This window comes from Chiroxiphia lanceolata, chromosome 4, assembly GCF_009829145.1.
Source record: "Chiroxiphia lanceolata isolate bChiLan1 chromosome 4, bChiLan1.pri, whole genome shotgun sequence".
Lineage (NCBI taxonomy): Eukaryota > Metazoa > Chordata > Aves > Passeriformes > Pipridae > Chiroxiphia > Chiroxiphia lanceolata.
Window position 1 is genome coordinate 18,234,596 of NC_045640.1, and position 27,085 is coordinate 18,261,680.

Sequence of the window (27,085 nt, forward strand, 5' to 3'; positions counted from 1 at the left end):
AGTACCGGACCAAGAGATTCATTCCTCATACTGTGTTTACAAGAAATTCACAGTGGCTTACATGGATACGCTATGCATTGGTAATGTGCTTTAATACCTTGTTATTCCAGGAGAAAGCAGAGAGAAAAGGTTAAAAAAAAAACTCCAAGAGCTTTAAATTCATTTAAACAAATGAGTGGCAGGCAGCAGACTGGATGTAAGGAAAACACTGATCTCTTAAGGCAGATCTTGTGGCATTAGTTCCCAGCAGGATGTATATGACCTCTTGATTTTAATTCAGTATTTTTAGGAGACAGTGTTAGTTTCACTGTGCTCTCTGTTAGCTGGAACTCTTGACAAGGTGACAGCAATACAAAAAGTTGATTTATTAATTAGGATTTCCAGATAGGTTAAAAGGAAAAAAAAAAGGACAAAGGCAGAAAATGAAATAGTAGTAACTGAGTCACTGGTAGTAACATCATATCAGAGGAAAGTTACAATGAAGGAGTCCCTAGGAGGTAAATGCTGAATGTCCAAATGTTCGACAAATTCATAACTGTTCAGAAACAGAGGATTAATACTGAAGGTAGCAAAATCCATTTATGATATTCTGTGAAGAGTTAGTGGATGAGCTGCAGAAGTACCACATGGAATTGAGTGACTGGGATGAAGTGATCAAAGACAGAAGGCAGATGAAACAACACAGACACTTAATATGAGGCAGATAGGAAAACCAACTCTATCTCACACCATAGGGTGCTGAAAAATGGACACATATTCTCATAATTCTTACTTGTAAGAAAACATTAGCTTCGCAGCACTTCTAGAAAAAAAACCCCAAACAAAATGTTTTTAAGATTATAAAAGTGTAAAAAGAATTGATAAGAAATCATACAGAACTGTTAAAATAGGGGGACTGCACATTTTTGAGTACAAGATGACCTGGAATTTCTAGACTAAAAAGTATTTAGCAGAAAGTAGCAAAAGACAAAGCACTTAACTGTATGTACACTGGTGCCTGTGCCACCTGAAAAAAACATTGTGAAGTTCAAGAAAAATAATTTTAATTAAATCCTTGTATATAGTATTAGTTTTGCCAGTTCAAACCTATCCCGGAAAGAGCCAAAATAAGTGATGCTTAAGTGGACAGAGATAATTCAGTTAATTCGGGAAAATCTAAGATGAGCCTTACTTAACCTCCTAACTACTGACCTTCAGCAGTGCCTCCTAAACCATATTCCGTCTGCAGGGAGCTGTAAATTCAGTGTCTTCCATACTGCTTCAGCATGTGAGTAGGCAGAAACACGAAGCAGGATATATTAATGATATATTCCACCAGTCATCACCTTCTCTGCGCCCTACAGACACAATTATATGTGTCTGAAGGTTTTTTCTTTCAAATTCGGTTCCTCTATACCCCACACTGCTAAAGCACCAGCATTGCACATCCCCTCTCACAGCTCCCAGATCCACAGGCACAGCATGATATTTACTTCATGCTTTCAATTCACCACTTCTGTCTCTCACCCTTTGCCCTGTAAGGCTTTAAAGATTTTAAAGCCAATGCACCTCCAGGCAGGTATAGATGTAGTTACAGTACTCAGTCTATGCCTCATCCCCTGGTGTACCCTTTGGTAGTATTTTTCAAGTAGTTGTGGTGCAATACTGCTTTGGGACTCCAGATCTGGATGCAGATTTGATACGGATTACCTAGATGTAAAAAAGCTAGCAGTACAGAATATAAATTAAAATGTTGCATTGCTTGGAAAGAACAGTATTTAGGAAAAAAAAGTCTCAAACAACTTTTTATGTGGTTGTTTGTACACTCATATGTACAATGCCACAGTATGCATTTATCTTAAAGGTAAGCTGTAACAGAATGAAAAATCGAAGTTTCCTTACTTTGATCAGTAACAATACAGCTAAAATTGCATAAATACATGTATTTAATATTCTTCTGATATTGAAGTAAACAGTCAGCACAAAACCACTGAAAATTGTAGATACTCTATTTTCTGTAAAAATGATTCTTTCCCTCTTTACTGTTGAAATCTACCTGGTAGATAGCCGATAAGAGTATTAATAATAATTTTTAGAAAAGATGGACACAGATAGCAAATTGCCTATTTACAGGTGGAACTTCCTGTGCATCAGTTTCTGCCCGTTGCCTCTTGTCCTATTGCTTGGCACCACCGAGAAGAGCCTGGCTCCATCCTCTTGACACCTTCCCTTCAGATACTTATGGACATTGATGGAGTCCCCTCTCAGTCGTCTCTTCTTGAGACTGCACAGGCCCAGTTCCCTCAGCCTGTACTCATAAGAGGTATTCTAATCCCTTAATCATTTTTGTTGCCCTCCACTGGACCCACTCCAGGATATTTAGGATATTTCTACTGCTTTTTGAAGGGCAGTTTTCTCCCTGATGAAAATGAATATTTTTTTGCTATATGGTACAATTTAATTGATAAAAACATTTTGGTAGACTAGCTGGGAAAGAACTGGCCTTAGTCCTACACCGACTCAACAGGATGACATTTCAATTACTGACACAGTACGATACTATACAGACAACAGGTGGGTAATTTAATAGATCAGCCCAGAACTTCCTGTAAGCAATACATACAATCCAATTAGTTTCTCACAATAGACTACAGCAGTTATTTGAGGAGCATCAACCACTTCATCTGGTAAGTCTTCACAGAGGAAGGAATGCCCTGCTGTTTCTATTCACATCTGTCACTCCACATTAAAGTTTCAGAGCACTGTGAACGTGGACATTGGGTATGTTGCAGCACTTGAATTCACCCGTGTGTGGCAAGAGGCAGAGAGCCTGAACAGCAATGAAATTCCCAAAACCTGCAGTCAGGGTAACAGATGCATCAAACTGAAGGGGAGTAGTGACTGCCAGCCACTGTCAGCATTTTTGTCTTCCCTGACCTGGATTTCAGTTACTGTTGTAACACTGTAAACTCAAAAACCAATCCATTTTTGAAGGAATAAATATTTCTACTCTGTATTTTAGAAAAAATTTGCCTTCAATCTTACAGCTTTAGAGTTCTGAGAGTTAAGACATGACACCACTCTGTTCTCTACCTATTTCTCTCGGCCCAAACTCTTCATGAGGACAGATTTGCCTGTAGCTTAATATCAAAGATGATCTGGTGCACAATAACATAGATGTATCAGTGCCTGTGCATATATAGGCATACATGCACGTTTTTATATACTAGTGTCAATCATGCTCTTCTTTGCCATCCCTCCTTGCCCTCACTCTAGGTTTTCCTTAATGTTTTATTTTATAGTTTCCCTTCTCTTTGATATTAATTTGCATCTAATTTTCTTTGTTTGGTTACACTTTTAACAGTTATTAGCTGACTAAAGAAATCAAAAATTTTCTCATCCTCACTAAAATGCCCTGATGCCTTTTCAGGGATCCTCAGGAGCTGTGCATACAGGCTACTCAGAGAAGTTAATTATTAATTAATCAGTAAGGTGGAATAGTTAAGATTAATTCAGGCTCTGTTGAGGCCCTCTCATTTAGAATTAAAATAAAATTTAGTTTAATTTCCTTGAGAAATGAATTATGCTAAAATAAAATAAGGTCACTTCAGTTCTGATTCTTCTGCAATGTAGTAGTTTTACTTAATTTGAATTAAAACTGCACATGAAGACAATTCCTTAGGTTTCCCTTTTGTTATAATTCCTTTCCTGAACTGATAATGAAAGAAGCTTACAAAACTTGTGTTAGGCTGCAGAACAGCAATTCCAAAGCAGCTTATTGTTGGTGTTTAATATTTTTTGTCTGGAAAAAAATGTATCATATTTGGGAAAACTAACTAAATGCATATGATGATTACAGCAATCGAGTAGTTTCAGATGCATTTTCTACAGAAAGTTCTACAGATTTTACTATTGTGGATTCCATAGGCACTATTGCTAGGGAATTAGATGGTTAGACATATCTGACGTGAGATGCTGAGCATGAGAGCATTTAAAACTTGCAAGTGAAAATGAAAATTGTACAAAAGAGCAATTTGTTTAAAACTGGGTGTACTTACACCGTTCAAATATATATATTTATAAAGGTAAAAATCATAACTTTTACATAACCCAAGATAACGTAAATCATCAATATCAGTTGATCATCAACAATAGTTGTTCATATCAGTTACTATGTGTATTCTACTTGATTAAAAATGAACGCAATTTTTATTGCCCCACACTGGATGCATCTGAGTGTGTTTGCCAGCACCACGTTTGACCAGCAACTCTTCTCTCTCAAGTGCTACAGAAACCAGAGCCCCCAGGTCGCATCATGTCCTTGTCCCAAGGGACTGATCTGAGGGAAAACCCTGACCTGGGATTTTTAAAGAAATTCTTCTTCAACTAACATAATAAAATGTGGCCATTAGACTGAAGAATCTACAGACAAACTTTTGAAGAGTAAATGACAAAAAAGCCTAATTCCTATTTTCAAAGTTGACTAAAGAATCTATTTTGTGCTGACCTCTACAAATACTACCATAAAACAAATATAAGCAATCAACTGTCTCTTATTTTTCCTGAAATTAAATTAAGTTTATCATGGTTGTCATAGAAAGGTCTGCACAGCAAAGATTCTAAATGCTGTTTGATTTTATTCACCTGCCTCATAAAAGGTATTTAAAAAATAACAAATCTGCCAAATAAAAGCAGACTAACAAAATTTAGTACCTAATTTCAGACTTATTCAGTCTGATGAAAATAGATTTTTTTCTCCCCATTCCAGACATTTTTGATTTATATTTAAAACTAATCACACTGCCTAGGTGGACTCTATAAATAAAGTTCAAGAGCATAAATAAAATTATTACCAATTTTAAAAGCCAATATGACACACAAACAATAATACTGTATATGCTTATGTATTCTGAAGACGCAGTAATGACAAAACTTAGTTTATAAGATTATGGTATCAATATTATTTGGAATAGAACTTCCAAAGAAGAATTAGTGACATGTTAGAGTTCAAAACTAAGAACCCTAACAATATGCAATGTATGTTGTATGTTCAAAATGTTCCACATTAGCGGAAAACCCCAGTTACAGGGTCCCTTGGAATACCTGCTGTACCTTTAAAAGAAAAAAGTTTACAAAATAAACTCGTCTTTAATTTTTTGTAGTATTTCAGTGTGGTGATCCCCCTAGGTCCAACTGTACACATACTTGCATCATCTACAGACTTCAGTTAAAAATTTAAAGAGGTAAATTAGCACTCAAAAAACCCAGAAAATAAAGGTAGTATCTTAGTCAATGTTTAGAAAAATCAATTGATCCAATTTCAACAGCTTTTTGCAGTGAAAAGTTCGGGAGTTCCATTCCAGATAGTTTTTAATTTGTTTATTTTATTTTAAATTACTTCAAAAGTCAGTATTTCAACTTTGGAAATGAAAGAAATATTGGAGTGAATTGCCTTGTCTTCCCTGACAGGCTGTCATTATGAAGAGACAACAGGCAAATGAAGAGTTCACGCTAGTCAATATCTAAACCAATTCAGAGACACAAAAATCTACAAGTAGAATTTAAATGAATTGGGTTATACACAAAAATGATAAATGTTAAAAATGCACACAGTCTGAAAACACAGTAAAGCAAGGAATGACCACCACACCATACTTTCCATACCGGGAAAGAGAATCGTGGGGTGTGACAACCAGTGTCACTGCATTATTGCACATAAAAACATGACTGCTGGTGTAATAGGGCATAAGGTTGGCTTTCATCACAGCCACACAGTGGTGTGAAGTCTTACCAGTTCTATCGTTTCTACTTAGCTGTACCAGAGCCAGTCACACAGAATAACTAGTTAGAGACTGCTGTTAGCACATAGTTCAGTGCCCACGTATTTCCAAATCAACATATCACTGTCATTTTCCAGATTGTTCACTTACTGTATATCCAAACAGTATCATCTATCTCTAATGTTCTTACAGAATTCAAAAATTAAACTATTAAATAGGGAAAATATTTTCTGTTAATGCAGGTTCACATTTAAGACAGCCCTTCTGGACTGCTGAATATTAACATGTGGTTATCCCAGTTTGGAAGAGACTGCCATTCATGAAACAAACAGAATACATACTGTTACTGCAGTCATTAAATGTACATGCATATATTGTCATATTCAGTTGAATTACATTGTCACGGTTTCTCATTTTTATCCATAGCTTACATCCCTTAACTGTCACAAATAAAACTACGAAGCAGATCCAAAAATATAGGGGTTTTAAAACCTCCACCTAAATGATAAGCTATTATCACTGCTTCTGATAGGATGCATCCATCTCCCCTAGTTAGGCCTTCAACAGAAAGTTGCTATAAAGGAATAAAAACTTAACAACCAAAAAACCAGTCTGGTTTGTATTTTTTTCAGTTTGCATCCAAATTTCTAATTTAAGTATACCCTACTCCTTGCTGCTTCTATACTCCAAGGTACTCTGTACAACAGTCAAAGGAAAAGTCCATACACAGTTAAGAACTGCATTATATTGCATAAGTCTGGAACATTCATAATGCTGCCATTTCCTAACATGTTGTGTGCACAATTTGGTAACTTTCCAAGAGTTCCTTTAAGAGTATCTCTAAACATAATATTGAGTACTGTGTCCTACGTACAGTTGAAGTTTTAATATTATCTTTATAAATTACATCAGTAGTTCAGTCTCTCCTAAGAACATTACAAAACTAGGGACTTCCAAAGGGAAGATGATTAAGGATAACTACAGGATGCTTTCCACTGTGTCATTTGCAAAAGAAGCTGAACTGTATCTTACATTATAATTAAGATTCAGATTTGGAATGAGAGAATAAAAAACTCAGTCTTTTCAAAAGAAATGGTTTGCAGCATGGTAACTTCGTCTGTCCATTTCCTATTAACATACCACATGAAGCCTTAAGACTTCAATGCAGACTCATTCAGAAGGATTTGGAAAAAACCTTTTTAAAATAGGCTATATGATGGACTTAATGTCTTAAAAATATGGAACGTTTGAGGAAAATATTTAAACATATTCAGGGGAATATATTTAAGGATTAGGGTATTGCCTTTAGATCCCCTACTTCAAGATATTCTTCTACCCACATAATTTTTCCACTACCGCTTCATGCTTCTGTGAAGTCCAGTCTATTTGCCACATGCAGGATTATAAAACTTAAAGTTGAAACATTTTGCACAGTACTGAGTTGCAAATCGGGAAGAGCAAAGGCAGTCTATGTAGGCCCTTTTCTGAAGAGGGGAAAGTTTATATTTTTTTGAGTGTTTAACTGTAATTCATTATCATATATTTTCTAACTACTTAAAATCTGAGCAATTTTCTACAAAATTTGTTGAAAGTTCACAGTAGGTCTGCAGGTGCAGCATGAGAGGTATATAGGTAGAAACTGGGTTTTTTGTGTGAATAAAGGAAATATTTATAATCTGCTCCAGCTTGAAGCAGAATGCAGTATAAGTGCATTAAGGCATTCTCAGCTTTTCCCAGCATTTATTTAAAGCTAACGGCTGCTAAATTCAATACATCTTTGGTATTCTGTCTCAGAATACTGTCTATAGTACAATCTATTTCTAAACAAAAGCCTATAGGAGTGATAATACATATAGGGGTAGGATAATATAAAAAAAGGCATTTTCAAAAGCCAGGTACTTAACCATGCAATAAACTAAAAATCGTAGCAACATTACAAGAGGACTCAGGTGAAATTCAACTAACATATTTGCCAATTTAGTTTGGGTTTTTTTTTTTTGTTTGCTTGGGTTTTTTTCAGATATTTTTCTCTCAGTGTTTGCTATTTTACACTTAGCATCTCTATCAGCTATATTAACTAGCAGTATGAAGCCTACTTAAAATCCAACTTTGTCAACATTCACTGTCCACCACACCCTTCCACTGAAGTGATTTCTCTGAGGTAGACTAATACCAAGACAGCATCAGCAGAAGTTTTCAATGCTAATCAGTAAACTGAGCAAGCATAAAGTACAATGCAGAACTTCAAATGAAATCTTGATTGGTTTCTTTGAAATTAATGAGGCTTTATTCCCTAAACAGAACATGACAAAGATATCAGTCTTGCACATTAGAACCTGTAAAATTACATATAGAGAACACTGCACCTCTTTACATGAAAAATTTCTGAAACCCAAGAGGTTCAAACTACCTCGTAGGCAACAGCCAAGAGACACAGACCTTAAATCTGGAACTCTTTCCTATTAAAAATAAATGAAAAAAAAGACTAATTAGGTTCATGAACATTATTGATCTAGTATTAAAAAAAGGAAATATTTCAGCAATACAAAAAAGGTATTTAGAAACATATTAAACCCATGTTTGCCCATGAATATTGGCATTTTAGCTGTTCCGTGACATCTTCAAGCCACAGAGCTCTTTCAAAATAATTTTAGTTTATATCCTATTTGCATAAAAAGGGGAACATCTTCTTCATCTACTCTTTGTCTTATGATGTTTAAGATTATTTTGATATTTTGGATTATTTTTCTATTTTAATTTATTCTACTTCTCATTTTATTTTCCATACCAGTTAATGAAATACTATTAACCTGCATTCAAAAATGGTAATTCCTCTTGGAATTATGAAGGAGTAGCCCCTGAAAGTATTCATTGTAAGCTGCTATCCCAAACAGTCTTAGACTTTAGGCAGCGATAGGCACGAGAAATACAACAGTCAGAGGAGCACAGCTGTGAGGCCTCCCACACCTTCAAATCTATACTCAGATGATGTATTCGTCTTGACAGTAGGCCTGAAAATATTTCTGTGCCCAAACAGGCAAAGACTAGAGACTAGAGATTACCTTTGGTAACCTGGTTTATCAAAGAGCATGCCATCAAAAAGTACATCCCCCATTGACAATTAGATTTGTTTTAACCTAAGAAAAATCTCAAGCCTGTGATCGGTGTTACTTTACACGTCATCAATCTCAAGATCTAAAAACACATAAACAAAAAGCCCCAGAAAACCCCACATCAATCCATGGCTTAAGCTACAAAAACCCAGAAGAGTGAGATTACTTCAGTTAGTTGGAGAGTTCAGTTTCACAGGCAGAGTTGTTCTCCTCTTCCTTCTTTCTTTGTATACTTACATGCTAACTGGGAATTTGATTCTGTCCTGTAAAACCTGGCTTCCCTTTTAATATTTAATATCTGATATCAGGCATTTAATATAAACATGACTGAAAAGGACATACTTGTGAAAATTTACCACTGAAGTCAATGACAGTTTTTGTTCTATCATCTCTTTAATCCCTGTACTTTATCAGTTGTTAAGATGACAGTTCAGAAAAACTTTCTAGCCATTGCTCTGAAATCACATTTTCTCCATTTTAAAATAACCTGTGATCTATTTCTTGATCTCACAATGATTTATCTAGTTATTTATAATATGCAAATCCGCACTGCATCCAAAAACTAAAGCATTCTCTAGAGCTGCGCTAAGTTCTTTACGACGGTGTTTCAAAGACCAGGCACTTCCAGCACATGTCAAGAGACAGAAGGTAATAAAGTAGGAATTGGTATGACATTGGAAAAAACACCATCTTCAAGTATTTTAGGGAGTTTTTTTCACTTGTGGAAACACATCAACAATATATAGTAGAAATCATGGAAAATTAAAAACTTTCTTCAAAAGACTTTCTTTTCACTACATTTCACTACATTTTGCAGTCAATCATAGTAACTTGTAAAAAAAAAATCTGATAGAGATCTGGATGTATTCAGGCAGAGACTGCCATTTAAAACCCATTGTAAAGATTTATGCAGCATTTACCTTCAAGGAAGGGGGTAGTTCCATTAATATTGTTTCCAGCTGAGCTGACTATTAAGTACAAGTCCACGTTTATGTACTAACGCAGACAGCTATATGAGATCATTTTTATTTTAAACATTGAGATTTACCACAGAACAGGTCTGTAGTGTTACAAATGATTGTTATGAAACACAAGCTATAAAACCAGTAAGCAACAGCAACTCTTTAGCTGGGCCCATAGCCAGTAAACCCAGTCTCCCTTCTATATCACTTTCTCTTGTTTTCTGATCAGGGCAATCATGCCAACTGCAGCAAAGCTTGTACCCATCTGTAGGTGGCTACCCATACAGAAAGGAAGGATGTATTAGATTCAGTGCAAGTGCTTTCAAGATTGTGTGGTTATAAACTATGAAGTACAATTTAAACATTCAGGAACACCTGAAAAAGAAACTTGAGGCTAAATCATATCAACAAGGAAGTTAAATTATGTTCACCATTGTGCTCCTCAGTAGACATTTACACTTTGAAAATAATTGGTCACTTGAGTGAGAAGATTGCCTGCTTTTAAAAAGTTAAATAAGCACACTGCTTTGTTTCTGATAGCTACCCTAAATTTTTGAATGCTCAAGATAGAAATAGAGTAACTTTCGTATACAAATTAAAGTACAACTTTCTAACACTTTCAACTAGGCTTTCTCATTCATCTTCATTAATTATCAACTAATTATCAACAGAATGAATTATGCATTAGATTTTTCAGGGGGAACAGTAACTAGTATTGCAACAGTTGAGGTTAATGAGTAGGACTGGGCTATGCAAGAGCTTAACAATGGTGCTCTACCTCTCCTGGCGTTTCAATTATTATCACACAATCTTGATCTTCTTTGCTACACCATTTAAACATGATGAAGTCTATTAACCTAATAAGAGTAGTAATACATCATTACCTCTAGTAAAAACAAACTGGAGATTTCCTAGGAAGAGTCTCAGGTCTTAAAAGTTCCTAAGAGTGGGGGTTTTTTGCTTGCTTGTTTGCTTTAAGGAAATATGTTTGAGGCCACTCCACTTGGCTTTTCAGTAATTTATCACTGAAAATGTGCTGCTTAATTATAAACAAAAGAACTTCTTTTAGTGGTAGCATAAGAATCACTATCCACAGAAATTCTTGAAAATGGTTTTGAATTGTGAGCTTCAAAAGCTTGCAGCACAAATGTCAGTCTGAAAAGTAGCATAATGTGTGCATGATATCACTAGATAGGAAAGGAGAAGCTTGGATGACTTTGTGAAAAAGAGTATGGGTATGAATTTCTAACATAGCTTGCTTCTTGCATCATGTATTATTTAATTTCCACAGCAACTCACAGGAGCAAGAAGCGAGTGCTTTCAGAGAAATCTGAATTGATGTAATTCACAAAAGACAAACTATGATAGACTAATAATGGTACAGAAAATAAAGGCAAGGAAATTCTATGTTACCAGACACTCAGAGTTACTAAAAAGCTGTGTCAAATTGCCCTAAGTTACAGGCATCCTATAAAGTACTCATTGTCAACGTTTGTGCCACAACCTTTATAGCATTGTAACCTCGAATCTGATAAATTGCATGCATCAATACTTCAAATTATTCATTAAGAGTCAACTTTGCTCTCAAATCTTTTCATCAGTGCCTAAACAAAAAACCCAAATAACCAGCCCACCACCCCCAAACAAACGAAATCAAAAAGCAACCAACCAAATGCATCAGCTGAAACTTTCAGAAGCAAATAAATGGCTTTTAATTCTCAAGAATCATGTTAGTATAATTGGATATTATCTGCTGCTGATGGAATTGCACCTTTATAAGGGAAAAAAAGTAACTGAAGTCTAGAAAGAAGCACAATTATATTTCATAAATACAGAGTGACATCATGTAAGCTATCATATTTGTCAGCTGTTGAGAACAGATACAGAAAATGCTGAATTGTGAAAAAAGCATACTTTCCAAAGGGCTAAGAAGAAAACTACAGTGTCTGTTCAGTCTAGCTTAGAAATCTTATCTGGTACTGTACAATTTGTTCAAGGTTACCAAAAAAAATTATCTAAGTAAAGTTGTTTCAAATTCTTTAAGGGTACAAAAGCACAAGTGTTATTTAAAGTTTACAACAAGATACTATAACATCGTATTGACAGTTTGCAGCTGATTTACATCTTTAGATAAGCAAAACCATGCCTCTGAAAAAAATGAATGCAGTCTGCTTGTCAAAGTAAATCAGCCCAAGAAAGGGTGAAATAGAAAGCATAAGATGCCGACTGTTTGGTTTCCCACAAAAAGATTCATCCTTTCTGACCAACATGTGGTTTCTCTGCATTACCTTTAACATGTACAGGTGGACAGGTGAAAGCACGCACACTCACACCCCAATTTGGGTTCATGTGTGTAAATGCTTAGAGAATGTCACACCGTCTAAACACTGTAACATAAGTCTATGCTGTTTCATTATGCTCTGCCACAAACACTTCACAGATCTTTTATTATTATTTACAAGATGAAAGGAATGACAATATAAAACAATGACATCTCCACATTACCCTTAGGCAATTCCCTTGTTATCATGCTGCACAGCTCGACTACAGAGAAAAACAGTCATTACCTGTGTGAAGAGAACCTGTGATTAGCCTGAGAAGGTACTGAGCAAATTTCAATATTTCCCGCTTACACCGCTTCCTACAGCCACTCATCTTAGGCAACGGGGTATTCCTCTGAGGAGAGCCTGAAGACTTTGCCAATAAAGGGAACAGTTTCTGCCAGCAAACTTCTGGGGGCAGTTCACAGCTTCCTTACGGCCGAGCGGGCTCCCGCCGATCTACCTTGGGTGGCTGCGAAAGGGACCCCCGCGGCAGCCAGCGGTGCGGGGCGCGGGCGCTGCCACGGCTCGGCACGGCTCGGCTCTGCTACGCAGGGCACAGCCCGGTGCAGGCACAGCACAGCCCGGTGCAGGCACAGCACAGCCCGGTGCAGGCACCTCCGCGGCCACCGGCGCCCTGGCGGCGGCCGGACCCGCGGCAGGCGCTGCCCGCGGGCGGCTCTGCGGGCGCGCAGCCCGGCGGGCGGGGCGGGGCCGCTGCCCGCGCCGCGCAGGCACACACTGCTCCGCACACACAGCCCCGCACACACAGCCCCGCACACACAGCCCCGCGCCCCGGGAACGGCCCCGCTCGGCGCTGCCCTCCGCCCGCGATCAGCAGGCGGGCAGGTGGGAGGCAGCCGGGGCACGGCATTCCTCCATTTCCACGCTGCGGAGCGGAGCGGAACCCACCCGGCAGCAGCGCCCCGCCCGGTCCGGCGGCGCCAGGTGCCGAACGGCGCGGCCGAGGGGACGGTCCTGCCCCGTCTCACCTGCGGGATTGCAATCGAGTTGTGAACTGGCGGGGACGCCCCACCGCCTTCTCTCTGCGTGTCGGCCTGAGGCCTCGTAGCCTGCTTGAAGGTCATGGAAACCCCAGGCCACCGCACACCTGCACAGAAGAAATAAAGAAGCGGGAGCCCAAGTGGTACCTCTGTACGGCTGCTGACCTGTGACAGGATGGAAACTGGCTCTGGCATAGTTCACATTTTGTGCTTAGGATCCCTCCAAGAAACTGTCTTTAGGAAGCTAGCTGCATTCCTTACTATTCCGTTATAAATTCATTATTTTCCGTCTTGCTTGAGAAGTGTGTCTGGTTAATAAAAATCATCTGCTGTAGTCTTCATTCATGACCACAGAACCCAAAGAATATGTTTTCATTTCCCTTGGAGTGCTTTCCTGCGCTACATAAACATGGAGAGCAGCTCTATTGCATTAGAGGGTGATGCAATATGTTATGCCTAACACAGTTAAAAAAAGACAAGCCATTAAGAAAAGCTTAACAGAAGAAAATCACTGTCTGATCTAATTTCAATGACAGCGTTGACCATAAAACATTTTGGTGAATGCCTTTAAAAAATTACCATAAACACAAATGCACATCTTCAAGCTATTGTCTATATTATGCAGTGAGCAGAGATAAATACATTATAGGCACAATACATCAAAGCATTATCAAGGTTGCAGTTAGATGACACAGTTTCTGTGTCTGCTATCTAAAGCACAAGCATGCTGTCTTATGCTTCCTGTGAGGCTACACAGATAATTGAAAGAACCAAAATGAAATAGCTCACAGAAGCCCCCAGGTTACTTCGACACAAGGATTAGTCCAAGAAGGATCTGGGCAAATTTCAGTGTTTCATTTTTGCACTACTTCCTACAGCCACTCATCTTAAGCAGGAGCTAATTTCTTGGCCAAGTTTTTCTGAAAAAACACAGAAGAGTTTGGGAAAAAAACCCAAACGAAACACCAAAACACAACAAACTCCATCAAGTTCTGAGGCATTCGAGATGGCAGTGTGCCTTACAAATTTCTGAACTTCTCTGGTCTCTCACAGGGAAATTCCTTAAATAGAGGTGAAGATATACTGAAAACATAAGTTTGTATCTCTTTAGAAGAGGTCAGAAGAAGCCAATACAAATGGTTCTCAGCTGGCATCCTTGACCTTCTTAATCCTTTGATATCTCCAATGGTTTTTATAGAATCTTCCCTAGCAGTAATACCTCAAAATAAAGAACTGAAAATAACTGAAGCTTGAAGAATTGGAATATTGGTTTTCGAAAGCCATAAGAATGTATCACCAAAACCATGTTTTGCTGTTGTTCTTCCCCCCGCAAAAAAAACAAACACAAAAGCTTTACCAGTTTTGACACTGTTCATAAATCTTTTACATTTCAACACAGCAATAACAGTAATTTGAAGGGTTCATGAAAGGTTTTTGAGCAGTGTCATCAAGATACTTTTAACAAACAGCCCAGTATTCTGATAGTATTGTATATGAATCTAGCTCCCAATATTTCTCTGCTCAGTAGAAAAGGCTAAGTATTTTTGTCCCAAATCAACATAGCAGATTAGGGAAAAGGGGTAGGAAAACTGTAATAAAACCACCATGGTCTTGACAAATATAGTGAAATATTACGAAGGAAAGCTGGGGAATATCAACTTCTGTATATTGGTAGTATACCTTTTTATTTTTTTAATTGATGGGATACACTAAAATCTTCAGTCAGAACCGGTCTCTTTGCACTGAAGTATATAAATACTTCTTATGTCTGTAAGCTAGGTCCCTCCCTAATAATTCATAATCCACAGATCTGAAACTAAAACCTATTAAAAGAGATCCTAATAATGTCAGAGGGATCTGGATCTGTTCCTAGAAGTTATGAATTTGGAATCAGGTACTTAGAAATTAGGGTTTAAAAAACCACTATTTCAAGTACAAGGAAGAGGAGTAAAACACATGCATACAAAACAAAAGGTTTTTTCAGACATTATGAAAAGTTAAATGGAAGGAAAAAATAAAAGTTGTTTGTAAACTGGATTTTCAAATTGTTTCACCCAGTCCAGCTCACAGGCTTCCAGAATAATACAAAACACAAAAATATTTTGGTTTTGAATACTTGGCAGAAATGAAATGACTGGGGAGGAAACATATGCAGTTTTTGTCCAAGACTGTCCACAACAGCAGTCCAGCTCAAAAGCAAAATGGAAACATTTCCCTGAATGTACAGAGCATACTATAGAGCAGTCAAAACAAATTTTTTGATAATAAACAAATATTGTCTTTCTTCCAGGGTTTCTACACAAAGCTATGAGAAAAATCTTAAAAACCTTTGTCACCATGGCAAGTAAACAGAGCGAAACCATAATTTATGAAATCAAATTCTATTCAATCCATAGATGAAATTCCACATGCATTTTTATAACTTCAGTTCTCAGCACTCTCACTGGTCTATGTGCCATACAACCTGTTGGCAACTGAAGTGCATCCTAACCATATTCAGAGGTGGCTATACACTGATATAGCTTTAGTATAACACTACAGAAGAAAAACTATACAAATCTTGTAGTTCAGAGCTGGTCAGTATTAGCAGGTGAGTAAAAATGTCAAAGACTCAAATTCCAAAAAGCACAGTATAATGGCTTAGAGAGAGAAAAAAAAAAAATCCATCACAAATATTTGATGAGAAGAAACCCTTGGAATAAGGATGACAGTGCATACCAAATATAAATTTGGTAGTCTGGGAATAAAAAAAAATAGCAGTACAAGCTGAAGTGACATATACAGAGAACAATTTCGTTGACTTCTTGCAGGCAATTTACCTTGTATACCTCTTTCATTTGTACACATTTCTCTGACTTCAAAGAGCAAAATTTCCTCCTGAATTAGCCTTTGCTATTGATTAAGAGCAAATTGAAATCTTATAACAAAAATCAACTCAATTAAATGCTTCAACCTCATCAGAAAGGGTAACCACAGGAAGTCAACCAGGAGCACAGGAAACCTGTATACAGTTTCCTCGATGTTGACTCCAGAGGCTTTCGTAACGCACATACTGAATTCCACAACTGAACATTTTTAGCACAGGATTTCTAACCTTCTTATTTAAAAGAACAGCAACAATATTTACAACCTAAGCGCATAGCAAGCAATAACAGATGGGCAGAAACAAACAGATGGGTGAACACAAGGTAACAGCAAGATGTTTATGATCAGCTTAATAACAGCTGCCAAAAGTAGATGACCATCATCAGTTCTCCTTTCAGTTGCTCCCTACCTATCATACAAGTAAGGGTCCTCCTAAACCACACAATCCCTAATGTATTTATTTTAAAAGTTCTTTGGACTTTTACTTCTTGACTCAACAGTACTGTGCACTGAGGTGTCCAAAGTTCACCATCATTATTCAAGTGGATGCAGCAGGATTAGAGTCATTCATCACAGAAGTCACTGGAAACTGCAGAAGTAATTCCAAATTATTCATGATGCCTATGAAAGTATCAGCCACCACTTTTAGCCACAGCCAGTGAACAGCAACAAAAATTCTCTTGCACGTCATTTGCCCAAATTTAGTCTGGACATTAACACAGACCAGAGATGGTTATATGCTAGAATATGAGCTGGGGAAGCAGAGATGCAGGCATATGTTCCCTTCCTAACCGATCAGTAGTAACGTTGCTAGCTAAATTTACTTAGTTTAAAATGGTTATTCTTCTTTGCTGTCTGTCCTGAATGTTATAGTGACAGCAAGGAAACCAAAACTATTTCTTGCTTCATCCATTCCATTTTACAAACAGATGTCTACATGGGATGTGGATATGATTTTGTTCTGTCCTTGTGAAAAATAACTTCACAGAGCCCAGGATAGAGAGCAAGGGGACTGCCAAGCATCCCTGGTTATGAAGACAGACTTATTTACTTTCTTATTTTTTTTAAATCCTTCATAATACAGTTAAAACCTTCCTATCAGCCCATCTGTTACTTATCCAAATGCATGCATGTTTTTTAATATATAACACAAAATAATACAAAATCTTTATCCTGGCCTATGCCACTGAAAATTAATACAGTCTTCCTGCTTTTGTCAATAGTTTTTAATTTCTCCTGAAGTTCCTAAGAATAATATCTTCAAACATCTCTGTTCCTGTGTTTAAAATAGGACCACAGAGAAATGACTGCTACCGCGTGCTGTTTGCTTAATATCAACAAATTATACATGTGCTCCATCCCAATACCTGCATAAAATAAATTACTTCATTGCTGTTATAGTTCCAGACTCTATAGGTTCAAACTTAATTTTCTGTTACATTTATGGAGCTTAATAAAAAAATGATGACTTAGCTCACCAGAATATAAATCTTTGACGAGTGTAACAGAAACACTTAACATGTTTGTGTCTCTTGTTTCCTAAATTCCCTGTAACTAGCGCTGTCAGAATGCCTTTTTTTACCTACTCAGTGTCCTTGAAGCTTACCCCAAGGATTAATTTTCACACAACACTCTAAGATGAAACTGCAGACAGTCAACTAGGAGCTACAGCTGCCTCAACCTCCCACACGGTCCACACTTGCCTAATTAAATATTCATCACTCCAGAATGCTGCAGTGTCAAACAGGAGCAACTTCCCAGCCTGACCTTCCTTAGCCAGCCAGAGGTTTGTGCTGGAGAGTAAACAAGACTGAGACTTACTTGCCGAAACATAACATGGCATAATGCAGTTTTCATGTTGCACATTAAGTTGTGTGCATGCACTGTAAAATTCTCACTGCAGAAACCAGAGTGCTATCTTGTAGTGTTCAATATATATTGAATACCTGTGTGCAAAGCTGCATGGGCAGCATTATCAATATACTTCCTGCAGAACATTAAAATATTTTCTTCCTTATTATACAGATCCTGTTTTAGAATATGGTCTATCTTACAACCTGAAAAGATAGTATTGCTGAGTATTCTCAAATAATTCAAAAAAGATTGATATGCTACTATCAATTATAAAAGGGTTTTTTTTGGTGGCTTTGGACTCCTATCTTATTTTCACATATGTCATTCATAAGAGAGTTGGGTTGTGCCTCCAAGACAACAGTTACTATAATTCATTTTAGTTGTACCAGATTCTGCAATATTTATATCTATAGTTAATGGAAGAGAAAGCTGAACTGAAAAATCAGAAGGAATCAGCCTCCCTGCTATAGAAACCTTAGCTGTAATAGTCTATAGGTTCCATAAATCTTCTGAGATTTGATATAACTAAAGCATATCCATATCCTGTCCATAAGAAATAAAATACTGTAAAGCTTGCATTTTGACCCCAACACCCTACATTAATCTGGTTAAACAGAAAAATATCAGAATTGGCTGCAACACCTTTCATTTATGCATACTAGGTATGCAGCGTTCTTAAGAGAATAGAATAGGCATTGCATCAAATAAGCTATGAGAATTTTTAAGTATAGTTACTATGTACAACTTATGTCAGTAAGTAAAAATATTCGTAAGACTTATGTTTTCATCACATATATGTAGTGACATCTATGTATGTATAAATATGAAATAAACATATACTTTTAAAAAAGGTTGACTTCATAGCTTCAGTAATTTATTCAGTCATCTATTGTAACTTCTTTGAGCACAGCTTTTCCCATAAATTATCAAAACTTAAGTTCATCGTCACAGTCAAGGGCTTCCCTACAGTTTTTTTTGGGATTTTCATTTCCCCTTGCATTTTTGGTAGGCATGGATTGATGCCCAAACTAACCTAAAAATTAAGATTAAAAGGCTCATATCTTTAGGCCTTCACATCCTTAATCTGGCATGAATTGCAACGTATTTGAGTGAATATATTGCAGTTACTACGTCATGGAGGAGAAGGACAGAACCAGATGCTACAGCCCAAACAGTCCTACAACCTACATCTTGGTTGAAAGCAATTTTGAAACAACTGTCCTTCATCCAAATTTTGATTATGTTAATTTTTACATATGAAATACTTGTATTGAGAGCAATTTAAATTATCACATTGCTAGGCCTGTGGTCTGTCTTTTCCCTCCTAGCAGGTTCCTGCAGATAAGGAGAAGAAAAGTTTAACAGCATTCCTGTGGAATCCTTCAGTAATGCCTTTTGGGGAACACGAGCAGTTATTAGTCTACTCTAGATTTTCCAGAACAGATGTTACTGTAATACTGACCTATAGATCTTCTTCCATATAATAGAGTTGATGAGCTCTCATTTAACTCTGACATACAGAAAAATAATTTTAAATATACTTAGAATTGATCTGATCATATCTATGGTTTGATAAACCTGAGCTGAACCTTGCTCATGAGTAATAGGAAAGGTTTATATATGCTCAAAACTCTACCACTCTAAACTGAATAACAGTTTTTCTATCTGCATGCTTATTTTCATCACAAGCAAATAAAAAAACACATTCCAAAAAATTGTTTTATCATAACCTCTGGTCAATTGGAAATTCATCTAGGCTACATGATATAGACTAAGTCTGAAAAAGCTGCCAGTGTGTGCTTCAGGCAGGAAATGTTCATCAAGGATATGAATCAGAGGGTATCACAGCCATTTAGCATTGCTGGACCTGTAAAGGAAATATCTGAGTCTGCATTAGGGTCTTCAAATTTCATGTTTCATACAGTGGGTAGATTCTGATTGCCTCATTCAATATCTGGGCAGTATCATAATTGTTTTCCTACCTCCTACCATGCAGCCATATATATATATGACCATTTCTCTGGAAAGTATGGCCACAAGTACTTGGGGCTTCAGGCAAACCTCTCTCCTGTGTCCTTTTTACACCACTTTAATCAGTCCCTAAAGACCAGAGGTGGAAGAGACAGAATCAAAGTAAATCTTGGAAATTAAAAGCAGGGAAAGGGAGCAACAGGGTTATTCAATATCATGTGGACCCACAGGCATCAGTGAAAGACAGAATTTTTTGACTCCCATCTGGAAACACTCAGTGGCAGGGCAAGATATTGGGACCATGTGCTTGAGACCTCAGGACTAGAAATTGAGTATGAGATCATTGCAGTCTCCTAGCAACACAGTCTAAAATGTGATCAGATAAAGGCCTTAACACTAAACAAAAATTTTCCAACCTACAGCCTAAGGAAGTGAAGCAGTTTTATTATGAACGCAGCTCCTATAAAGTAGAATTCAGTGATAATGGTAATAACCTGTATATGGTGTAGGTGAGCAAAGGAAAACTTCATTAGTTGTCTGTAAAAAAATTTCTAACCCTGAAGCCTAGAACAAGAAGTTAACTGCAAGGCTAGTAATGAGCATTACTCTCAACTTGATAGATCAGTCCAAAGAACAACAATTTTGATATAATACGCACACATTACATAATCAGCACTGATACTCAGGAACTTAAAGATACGGAAGAATATCACTGCTTGTATCTCTCATTGTGAGGACAAGAAATACTTCTAGAAGAAACAACTCCTGAACACTAGAAGAATAATGGTAAACTTTACAGGGTCTTATATGGTGGATATGAATATTGCTTCTGTTTAAGCCCTGCAGAAATTCCTAGTTCACACTGCTCTGTGTGCCTTGATATAGATTTCAGGCACCAAATAGAAATCATCTTTTATATTACATAAATTATGATTTCAGACTTTTTCCATCAGAACAGGGCAGCTATCTCTACTGTAGAAACTGTATTAAAAATGGGAGATAACTCTAATGGCTTTTTTTTTTTTTTTGACTGAGAGCTTATCTTATGTCCAAGAATGAGACTGAAGGGAAAAAAATAAAAAACCCCAAAAAACCTTCTATGCTTTCCAATCCACAGGTAACTTGTCAGGTATAAATTCTTAATTGCAAATATGCCCTTAGCAGTTTTGTTTAATAAAGGATTTATGGCATGTCCATACTGTTTTCATTCCTGTCTTGATTAAACTAACCTCAAGTTTTCTTTTGATTCAATAATGAAATTTTTATGAGTCCTTCATATGATGCATCAGACAGGAATTCAGATTAGTCACATTTTAATAGCTTACTCTTTTGTGTTTTCCACCTAATTAAAGAAAAATAAAAAAGATGGAGATAAGTGGGTAATAGATGTTTTAAAACAGGTTGATTTTTTTTCTGAAGGCAAAGCATTTCTGAAAAAACCCACAGGATTTCCTCACATCTTTAGTTATATTGATTGGCTTCCCCAAGAACATTCCTTCTTTAAAGACACAAACTAAAGGGGGGAAAAACCCCATATGAGTGGTTTGTGTGACTCTGCTTGATAGTGGTTTATAGAAGTAGGATAGTATCAATAGGAGGACAGCCTATTTCACAACATCCTATAGTCTCAGGGAAGATTATAGTACTATGTAGCAAAGGATGATAACCCAAGCAAAATTACTCCCTGAATGTCTCTAGTCATTAAGGCATTGTACTATGAGATCTCATTCAATATGAACTGTAGTATCCTGCACTTAGAATAAAAACTTTTCTTTAATTCTATTTATACTATTAATATTTTAATAAGCTAAAAATAAGTTCATGGCTTTGTAAACATATAGATCAGGTACAGATGTATGGACATGTTCCCTTCCTTGTCCATAGCAAGATTTCATGCATAACACCTTGTCTTACCACAAGAGTCTGCTTGCCGTTTGTTTTCCTGTTTGTGACTTTTTACAAAAAGTTGTTCTCATGGTTTAAACTACTTTCATCATATAGGGGCAGTGTCAACTTCTGAATTTGCTCAGCAGTATGAAAACAATTTCCCAGAACTGCACTAACTCTGACCTTGCAGTTCACACCAATCACCAGAGAACGGATACTTGTCCACAGACAAGTAGTAAATCAATTTTACTTTAATCATGCAAGATTTACCTATGCCTGAAGTATTAAGGGTTCTGATGAGGGAAACAACAGTTTCTACATCACTCCTTAGTTCTAAAAGGTAATACTGGGCTAGGCCCTCCTCTGCCTCATGCTGAACCTCTGTTCTGTTTTTTCTTCCACAATACAGACTTTTAGAACCATTCCAATTCCTTGCAACACAGAGTTAGTTTACTTCTGATGACATGTCCCAGACTCATTTACTTCTCCAAAAAGGAGTCAAAAAAGAAAACATCTTTATCTGGTCCTTTACTAAATAATCTAGTGCACGGTTCATTACCATTTGATACCAAAATAAAATAAAATTTAAAAAAAGTCTATGGTTTGCAGGAGCAATTGCTCTTCCTTTTCCAGCAGTTCTTTATTAAAAGAAGGTGATCAAATTTTCATGATCATCTTTTGTTAGCTTAAACCAAGTGCAAAAATTCCTCCTGTCATTTCCCTTGGTTTTGAAGGGTATCAGCAATGTTATCCATTTTAAATGGTACAAGAATTTTTGGTGGTGAAATCAGAATATTTAGTTTTTAAAAAAGAGAGAATAAAAGTTGTAACAAAAATGGTACAGAAAACAAAGGCAGAAAATAATTAAGTAATTATGGCCAAGACATTTTTTCAGCAAAAAAGTTAAGAACCCTTTGGAAAGCAGCACTGAAACCTCAGTGTTTTCCTAGAGATTTTATTTTGTTCTATATATGAAACACTTGCTCTCTGCTGCATTTAGGCTGGGGAGGAAGGTCAAAGCCAAGCATGATTATTAGTTCTTTTAAACATGTGCAGAATCTGGGAACTCAATTCTAACAGGAGACACTTCTGAGAAAACCCAGGATTACATGAATAATCCACACTGAACAAAAGGTGGTTTTTAAAAGAGCTGAGACTGTATGTCTAAGGCTGGTAGAAGAGAACGCACTGAAATACTTTTTTCCAGAAACATACTTATGCTGCCTTGGCTATCAGAAAGTGAACATCAGGATAAGGCTTTAAAAATTCAATTAAACTACAGCAGATTGTTGCATTAAAAAACAAAACAAAACAAAACAAAAAAACCCCCAAAATAAACAAAAACAAAACAAAAACCCCAACAACCCTTCCAAAACAAGAGACAAAACAAAAGTGGCTCTATAAAAATTTTGCTGTCCAAAAATTTCTTAGCTCAGACTCTTTGGCAAGACACATTTTTATTATCACTCTTGCAATTTGAATGGCCCATCAAACCTGAAAAACTAAAAGGCATATTTCTTTAATTTATTTTCCTTCTGTTCTGGGGTTTAAATCGCTTCCATCTTTTAAAATTATAAAAACTTTAAGATGAATTACAAGAATTGGCTTCCTCTATCACTTCGAAGAAGAGACCATGAATTAACTCCTTCTTTTACTTTCTTTTTTTTTTTTTGATAACTCAGTGGACAAGTTTAATGGTAGAATGATGTATAAAAGGCAATAATAAAAAACAGTAGTTTTACTCTACCTGTAGATTTGCATATAGAAGTGAGTTATAGAATAAAAAACACTTGTCAAGTTTTTTGGGTTTTGTGGTTTGGATTTTTTTTTCCTCTCTGCCTGTAGGGGAACATGTAGGAATATTGGACTGTGAGACCCTACTAACCCCGATGTGATATGTTTCTAAATTTGAGGGCAAAGTGGCAGAGATTCAGGATTACACTGAGAACAAAGTGTCAACCAGAGAAGCGTAGCTGGAACAATCACTTAGCAGGGCTTCAGAAATGTCTGTTTTCTCCAGCAGAGGTTTTAATTGCCACCACAATGCAATTCCACTACTGGTTGCAAATTATTGGCCTTTATTGTAATATCTGCTGTTAAAAAGAGCATCAGCTGAAACTTCTGGAGCTTCTGGAGGTCTGAAGTCTTGCTTGTTTGCTGTTGATCTTGACTCACAACCACAAACCACTTTCTGGAGTGGCCACTGGCTGTGAGGCACAGAACCAAATGCTTTTTAATATCTCATGCAGAAGCTTGTGGGGAAACAAACAAACAAAAAACCAAAAGTAACAACAGCAACAACAAAAAAACCCTTCTACTCATGCTGTAACTAGAGAGGAAGGATTCTTTTCTCCAAAATCCCAACAATTATCAGACCATCAGCTACAAAACCAATTTGTACATACGAGCAGAGACTGAAGGATTGCATTGTGGAGACAGAAATCCTGGCAGAGGTCCAGAAAAGCTAAATTGGAAACACAGAACTGAAAAGGACTTTTTGGGATATCCACTCTCATTTGTGCTTAAGATGACTTGGACCTCTTAATCCAAACTATTTGCTGCAATTTGTTCCAAATCAGTTGGGTATTAAATGCTATCCTTGCTGCTGAATTTAGGTAGAGCACTCCCTACCCCTCTCCCAACCCTTCTCATCACTACTTCCAAGTTAGCCCTAGACGAGTAGGAAAAAGAAGACAGGAGGAGACCATCCTTTGCTGCACTTTTCCTTCCCTTTTCAGCTTTTTGACTGAAAGACCTGCAGCAAACAAAATAGTATTTTATCGATGGTATAGACCTGTATTTTACTATATGAGACAATTGCATAGCTTTTTCTCTCTCCTTCCACCATTTTCAAGACGGTTTTAACTACAAGAGAAATTGTACATTAACAGCACAGAAGACTCTATAAGAGAGGAGGCAGTGTTCCCATTACATGACAGTATGATCACAAGCTACTGGAGTAAAGTATCGTAATTGACAGTATATCATCATGAGTGACCCCAGAATTACTTCCCAAGTGTGTTATGCAAGAGATCATGCCAGCTTCAAAGAACAGAATTGAAGTTCAGGGCAAACATCATTTACTGACATTGCATAAAATAGATACGTAAAAATTACTTCAAGTTTTACTTAACCTTAACCCCTAACCCCTTCTGATATCAAAGCTGGGGTGGGAAGAACCAACCACCAAAAAAAGGCTCTACGAAGACTGTGACTAATACAGAAATGAAATTCCAAGTCTTAGAAATTTAAAAATTGGGTGCAAAAGAGAGTAAGAAGTTCATCAAACAAGACAAGAATGAGGATTGCTTTGAAAGAAATGGCTTCATCTTAATTCTTATTGTGCTTTCAGTCTAGCCTGTGGAGAAGCCAAGACACTCAGTTTGTTCAAGGTATTTCTACTTTAGTCTCATTTTCTAATCTGCAATAAATACAATTTCATTTAAGTATATACTCTAGTAATCTATATATATATTTTTCTAAAATCGAGGAGAACCTGAAAACTAAGGCAAGAATGCTGATGTGTAAGCTTTGTAAAATTACATTTCAGCCTATGATGAAACTGAGGAATAGAGAGATGATGACAAGTGCAGACACATTGGACACAGACTCCTAAGCCAAGTCTCTGAACACAGTGTCACAAGAAACAGCTCATGTAAGAGGAAAACAAGAGATAAATATTCATGCAATATTAGTTTAACATTGCAGGTCCAAGACTTTTTTTTCCTGAGCATTCTAAGTTATAATCCTATTTCAGATTTCTTTTAAAATTAATCTGTCATAGTTCACAATTTATATTAGCTCAAGTAGATTATCTCTTCCCCCAGGATCCCATTCCTACTGAGAACAACAGATGCCTTCAGTATTCAACCGGTTCTTTTAGTTTGTGTCCTCTCCTAGTGCAAATATTCCATATTTTTAGGGGAAGTATTATAAAATCATAAAATGGAATTATGCCCCAAGAGACATTCTGAGTATTAAATTCAAAACAAAATATTAGAATAAATATTTAACAGCTGAAGGGAAAACCCCTGTTTGGTAAAACCTCAGGGACTTGCTACCTGCCCTAGACACTCATATTTCCCAGAGCTGCTACATGAGTAAAAAACCTTTATATTGATAATCTACCAAAATATTCTTTTTTTTGTTCACCACAAGTAAAAATCAGTATCAACAGGTTCCTGAGAAACATTTGACGAAGTACCACATCCTGATATAACAATCCCCTTTACAATTTCCATATGCTCTTATCTCCACATTGAATTGTTACTCACCATTCCACCTGAGTCTGATATTCCTTTCTACCTCTGTAATATATCACAACAGGAAATTTACTGACAATCTGATATATTCTATCTAGTCATCCAGATTTCCACTTATCACCAATTTAATCCCATACTGCAGACTTTCTTCGGTATTGCAGACTTTCCTCATCTTCTGAGCCCTCTCCAGCACAGTGAACCTTGTTGATTTCAGTTCTCACCATCTAATCATGTTCACTGCCTCTCCTGAAGCAATATTACAAGCCTTTCCAGAACATTTATTCACAGGTAACAAGTATCCTGATGGAGTATATTACTCTTTGATGTATGCGTAGGGTTTTTTTGGTAGCAAACCAAAAATTTGCTAGTAATCTGATAACCACTTTTGGTCAATTTTACAAAACAACTAGAGAGTAACACAATTTACAGAGTAGAACAATGTCCTATACTGAGAACACGGGCACAATTACAGATTACTCTGCTTGTATATTCCTATATGTACACTGTGTACATACTTTAGCATATGGATGGAGAAAGCAGAGGGGTGTGCTTTCTGGATATGGCTTCATTGGGACAGAGAATGATCAAAAAACCCAGTTCATGCAAAACTGATTTTGTGACTAGAGATCCAAGCCAAGACCGAAAAGGGAAGCTCATAGGGAAATGGAGTTTCAGTTCCTCCTAGCCATACAGGAATTCATTAGTACAAGGAGAGACAAAGTTACTTAAATCAACCATAACCTTCCACAAACCTCAACGTACATCATATCTTAAAGATCATTTCTGAATAAGCATGGGTATTTATGCATTACCAGTGCTCTCTGCAAGCTTCTTTCCTCTGGGGAATTTCTGGTAGAAATATTAAGTTCAGAGATAATTTGTACCTCCATCCTTCCTTTGACATTTACAAACAGTTTAGAAATGCATTGCTCTTCAAGGATATTTTCATCTATTACAGAATCTTTATGAGTGCTGCTTCAAAGAAAACCACTGGAATCAGATTTCAAACAAAAAAAAAATTAGAGTGAAGATTTACATTTGCAACTGTTTATAACTAACCTCCTAGCAAGACAAAAAGTGACACCTA

The 27,085-nt window shown here is 36.8% G+C and overlaps 1 protein-coding gene across 5 annotated transcripts in view; it reads right to left on the reverse strand.

Moving 5' to 3' along the window:
* KCNIP4 (potassium voltage-gated channel interacting protein 4) overlaps positions 1-27,085 on the reverse strand; it is a 400,704-nt gene that overhangs the window by 286,205 nt on the left and 87,414 nt on the right. The window contains exon 1 of one of the 5 annotated variants that reach the window (XM_032684980.1): positions 12,402-12,680. The exons of the other annotated variants lie outside the window; for them this stretch is intronic. Coding sequence (XP_032540871.1) covers positions 12,402-12,489 — 88 coding nt within the window. The 5' untranslated portion in view covers positions 12,490-12,680. Of the gene's footprint in view, positions 1-12,401; positions 12,681-27,085 lie in introns of those variants that run through there. 5 annotated transcript variants of the gene reach the window in all.